The sequence below is a fragment of the Microtus pennsylvanicus genome, chromosome 2, assembly GCF_037038515.1.
Source record: "Microtus pennsylvanicus isolate mMicPen1 chromosome 2, mMicPen1.hap1, whole genome shotgun sequence".
NCBI classification, from domain to species: domain Eukaryota; kingdom Metazoa; phylum Chordata; class Mammalia; order Rodentia; family Cricetidae; genus Microtus; species Microtus pennsylvanicus.
This window is the reverse complement of record NC_134580.1, coordinates 152,444,066-152,449,431: the sequence shown is the minus strand read 5'-3', so window position 1 is coordinate 152,449,431 and position 5,366 is coordinate 152,444,066. Positions and strand designations below refer to the sequence as shown.

Below are 5,366 nucleotides of genomic sequence, written 5' to 3'. Positions count from 1 at the left end.
GCAATAAACACTGGCTAAGACAGGCCCCCAGGGGGAGTGGGAAGTCCATGCCCAGGAAGACTTCGAGCACCTGGGAAAGCTGCATGAGTCAGAAGTTTCCCTCGTGTGAGCTGACTGAAGTGAGGGGCTACAGCCATCACCTGACATCCACACTCGTGGGTAGGGACAGCCTCACTCAAAATCCCAGGTCGATTTTAGCATCAAAGAGCAGCCAAACCACGCTGATTCTAAGCCAGGATGGGGCTGTCCTAGTTCCAGTCTCCCAGGTTATCCTAAGACCATACGTGTTGCAGAGACGAACCACATTTTACGGGAATGGAAACCTTAATTGGTTCAGACTCCCAAGTCCTCCCTGCCATGGTGAATAAAAGGTAGAAAGAGCTCTGCCTTCTCAGCCATGGTCCCACTCAGTCCCGGGATACCTACAGCACCCAGCTCCAGCAGGGGAACATTCCACTGGGGTGCTGGTAAAGTTGGTATTCCTCCCCTTCCCTCTCACAGGAGCCTGGGAAACAACCCATCTAATAAGGGCCTGAGAAGTTGCAATCTCCCTACCGTCCAGCAGGTGGCAGCGTGGCACTGCAAACCCCACCTCTCCTTGTAGCTTGCCTATTGCAAGTTGGTTCTTGTTTTATGTTTTTATTTTATTTTGTTTTGTTTGTTTTGTTTTTGAGACAGGGTCTCGTTATGTATCTCTAGTTGTCCTGGAACTCACTATGAAGACCAGGCTGGCCTCAAACTCAGCGACCCACCTGCCTCTGCCTCCGAGGTGCTGGGATTATAGTCCTGTGCCCCCACGCCCAGCAGTCTCGCCCATTACAAACAGGTGGCTGACTTCAGACCCGTTCCCTGGTTTCCTTCAGAGCTGGTGACAGGTGATATTGAATGTTCTTGACTAACTGATTGTCTCTATTCCTTTCCTGTTGCCATGACAAACACCCCAACGAAAGCAACCACACAGAAGACGGGTTTGTTTTCTCTCATAGTTTAAGTGGTGGGGAAACCAAGCTGGCAGGAGCTTGAAGCAGATGACATCATCATACCCACAGCCAGAATAAGAGAGCAACTGACTCATGCTGATGCCGCTGTCATTTTATACAGCCCAGTCTGTCTTCCCACCTCCGCTGTCACAATAAAGATCACACACATACACACACACACATACACACATACATACGCACACACATACACACATACATACACAAACATACACACATACATACGCACAAACATACATACACATACATACATACACACACATACACACATATACATGCACACATACACATGCACATACACACACACACACATACACACACACACACACACACACACACACACAGAAATCCCCAAAGTTCCACCTCCCAGGTGATCATAGATTCTGTCAAGCAGGTAATTAACATTAACTGTCTAACTGAATAACATGTCTGCCCTCCTGGCCGAGAAAGTTTAGAAATCGCAAGCCCATCCCATCACCGACCCAGGTCATAGCTTTAATGCACTCTCCCTGGCAATGCCAGTGGCAGCCATGGTTAAAGTCTCAGGCAACACTTGAAGATCCACCTTGTCCATGGCTGTGGCCCAGACTCTAGTGCACCCTGCTGACCCCCCATAACATCTCCGTGTCTTCACGACATCTGCTCAACATCACCCAAGGGCCTCACATCCACCATGTCCACAGAGACCCGTCCTCTATACACAGGTTGAGACTTGGAGCCCAGCCAAATAGTGCGCTCTCCCAGCCTCCCACAGCCCTCCTAGACTGGAGCAGACACAGGCACAGGCCCCCCTTCTCCTTCCCACCTACACAGCTATGGCCATGGGAGTGGTCTTTAAAATACTCTCCTGGACTTCTCCCTGTAGCCAACCTGTAGTTTCCTTTGTATTTTAGTAAATAAAGTTTGCCTGAAGTTCAGAGAGTTAAACAGCCGCACTGGTCAGCCTTACAGACCAGCCAGTGGTGACACACACCTTTAATCCCAGCCCTAGAGAGGGATATAAGATGGGAGGAGACAGCTCTCACTCACAGTCTTATTTTGAGGATTCTTGGAGGCAGGGTCACCATTTCATACTGAGGTACAGGTGAGAGTCAGTGGCTGCTGTTTTGCTTTTCTGACTCTCAGGTTAAATCCCAATGTCTATCTCTGGGTTTTTATTAATGGTGCCACACCAACCTCCCTGTCTTCCAAAAGGACTCCCCTGGACAGCATCAGCATCTGGTGCTGTTGCTATGTGCCTCTACTCTGGATCCCAGTGGCCCCTGCTACTCACCTTGTCGCCTTCGCCTCTTCTGATGACCTGATCATCCTATGTCCCAGTCTGTGGGCCTAACCAGATCTGGGCCCAATCACCCTGGTTCTCCACCAACTCCCACATCTCCCTGCCATCAGCGCAGGGGCGGGCTCTTAGAAAAGGTCTCACAGAGACACATCATCCTTTGGGTCTGTCCTCCACAACATAGCTGGCCACATGGCGAGCCAGCTCAGAGCAATCCAGAAGTGGTTGTCTGGCCTCTTTCTCTCTCAGACGCAGAGTAAACCCTGATGTGGCTGAAGCATAGATGCTCATCTTTCTATCTGTGTTCTTTTGGGGAGGAGCGTTAAGACGGTTTCTCTGTGTAACAGCCATGGCTGTCCTGGAACTCACAGAGATCCACCCACCTTTGCCTCCTGAATGCTGGGATTAAAGGCATGTGCCGCCATGCCTGGCTCTTCTGTGTTCTTGCAATGGCCTAGAGCCCCAGAACCTTCCGGCAAATGCATGGCTCTCGCCCATTCACTTCACAGATGTGCAGCATGTATCTGTGCATCCTTGGAGATGCTCAGCGACTGAATCATTCTCTCTTCCTGGTGAAACTCAGAACAAAGAGGATAATTGACTCTGCCAAAGTCACACAGCATGGCCTTCTGAGTGGTTCCGCCTTGTGCTGGAAGCCAGAGTGGCCCCATCTCTCACCTTAGTGAAGAGAATCCTGCTGAAACCACAGAGCCCTAGGGGGTTTCACACCTTGGGAGGCTCTGGTCAAAGCGCTAAGCCCCTCAGCCGCCTTCACATATGGGGCTTTAGTTGGCAAACATGGAGGAAGGCCAGCCAGCAGCTCCTCCTCATGTTCTGTAAGCAGAAAGGGAGCCTTGGGTACTAGCCTCCTACCTCCTGTGACATGAAAAAACGCCACCTGCTCTGCCCCTCCCAGTCTCAGGCAGTCTGAGCCTCCAGACCCAGGGCAGACTTTGGCTTCAAGGCTCACACCCCTAGAGGAAAGATGAACCAATGCCCCGCACAGCCCCTGCTTCTGAGTGGGGGCGACAATACTGGAAACCAGTTGGGGCACACGAAGCACTCAGATCTAGCCTACCTGTTGTGTGGAGAGGTGTCTGGGCTGAGATTGCGGCCTCGACAGGTGAAGGCAACCCCACTCGCTCACCAACAAGGAGTCTGGTTCCTTCTGCAGCGACCTCTGATCGGCCTTCAAATTCTAACTCCTCTTCCCAGTCAAAACTGAGAAAATCTGTCCTATTCTTCCCCCAGGACAAGACTGAGGATCCTTCACCCGAGAAGTCAAGTGAGGGAAATGAGAGGCTGTCTGTCTTGAGCAAAAGGTTTCATCTCCAATGCCGGTCCTCACCTCAAACCAGAACTTAAGGAGACTGCGGGAGCCGCATTGGGACGCACTTGGTGGTGGAGCGACAGACCTGGCTAAAGGACGGACGCCTTCAGGAAGGTGAGAACTAAACCCATAGGGCCAGACCTGTGATCACCTGCAGCAGGCTATGCCTTACCAAGTCTGTGTGTCGGCCGGCCCCGCCGGAGAGCCGGAGGAGAACCCGGCAGAGAGCTGAAACCGGTATCCCAGGACCAGAACTTTTGGGGAGGCGACCACTCTTCCCCCTCCCCGCCCCGAAGAAAACAAGAGAAGGCAATTGAGACACCAATAAGCGGGCTAGCCTCTCCCGGGTCCCAAGGCTTCCATCTTCCATCTCTGGGCTTGTAGCAGACGGAGCAGGGCTGGGAAGATGCGGACAGCAGGTCCCCTCTGATTGGACGACGCGAAGTCCCAGCCGGCACCTCAGCCGCTTAAAAACGAAGCCCGGACGAGCAGGAGCTAGAGCGGCCCCGGCCGGCCATGCGCCTTGGCGCGGAAGTGCAGAAGGGGTGGCTGGAGGCCGGAGAGGCCACGCGGAGACCCAGGGACCGACAGACAGCTGAGCAGCCAGACGTGCCCACAGGGCAGGAAGCCGCACTGAGGTAGCAGGCTCCAGAGGGTCATGGCCGAGCTCAAGTCGTTGTCCGGGGACGCGTACCTGGCACTAAGCCACGGCTACACCGCTGCCGGTCACGCCTACCCAGCGGCGCGCGGGCCAGAGACTACACGCGGCTTGGGTGCATCCGGTCCAGGTAGCGACCTCCCCGCGCCGCCTGCTTCCCGCGTCTCCACCGCGACGGTCGAGAGCAGCGGGGAGCAGAGCGGCGACGAGGACGACGCCTTCGAGAGGCGGCGGCGGCGGCGAGGGCCCGGGGTCTCTGTGGACGCACGGCGGCGGCCCCGGGAGCAGCGCTCACTACGGCTCAGCATCAACGCGCGCGAACGGCGGCGAATGCACGACCTGAACGACGCGCTGGACGGACTGCGCGCAGTCATCCCGTATGCGCACAGCCCGTCGGTGCGCAAGCTCTCCAAGATCGCTACGCTGCTGCTGGCCAAGAACTACATCCTCATGCAGGCTCAGGCCCTGGAGGAGATGCGGCGCCTGGTGGCCTACCTCAACCAAGGCCACGGGCTCGCTGCGCCTGTGGCCGCCACGCCTCTGACTCCCTTCGGCCAGGCAGCGGTCTACCCGTTCTCGGCGAGCTCGGCGCTCGGGCCCTGCCCAGACAAGTGCGCCGCCTTCTCCGGATCGCCCTCGGCGCTTTGCAAACACTGCGGCGAGAAGGCCTGACCGTGCCGAGCCCCTCCACAGCCTCCTTTCTATTTAGACTACCCCCTGTCCTCACTGGCGGGACCCTATGGGGAGAGGGCAGCCGGACCTCGGACCCTGTTTGCAGAACTGTTGGGTGTAGAACCCGAAGTCGGTCCTGGCAGAGCCAGAGGACTCTCCAGACACCGCCGCAGCTACAGAGCTCTCTCAGAGTCCGCTAGGCGTTGCCAGCGCGGTAGGGGTGAGGATGACAGGTTACCAGCTGTGCGCCAAAAGAAAGCCACGGTAGGAAACAGGTAGTGGCTGGTCCCACTTCTGACAGGTGACTCGGCCCAAGGCTCAGGAGCACAGACACTAAGCACTTCCTAGCACTAGGGATCGTCCTCTGCTCCAATCCCTTCTAGGCCGATCTGCAGGGCCTTGCTCCAACTAGGCGTGTTCCGCAGGACG

At 55.6% G+C, this 5,366-nt stretch overlaps 1 protein-coding gene across 1 annotated transcript; it reads left to right on the top strand.

Moving 5' to 3' along the window:
- The first annotated feature begins 4,265 nt into the window (after nt 1–4,265).
- Bhlhe23 (basic helix-loop-helix family member e23) lies at nt 4,266–5,156 on the top strand. The gene has a single exon (XM_075963961.1). It carries the CDS (start codon nt 4,266–4,268, stop codon nt 4,935–4,937), a length of 672 nt encoding a protein of 223 aa, XP_075820076.1. The 3' UTR covers nt 4,938–5,156.
- The last annotated feature ends 210 nt before the right edge of the window (nt 5,157–5,366 follow it).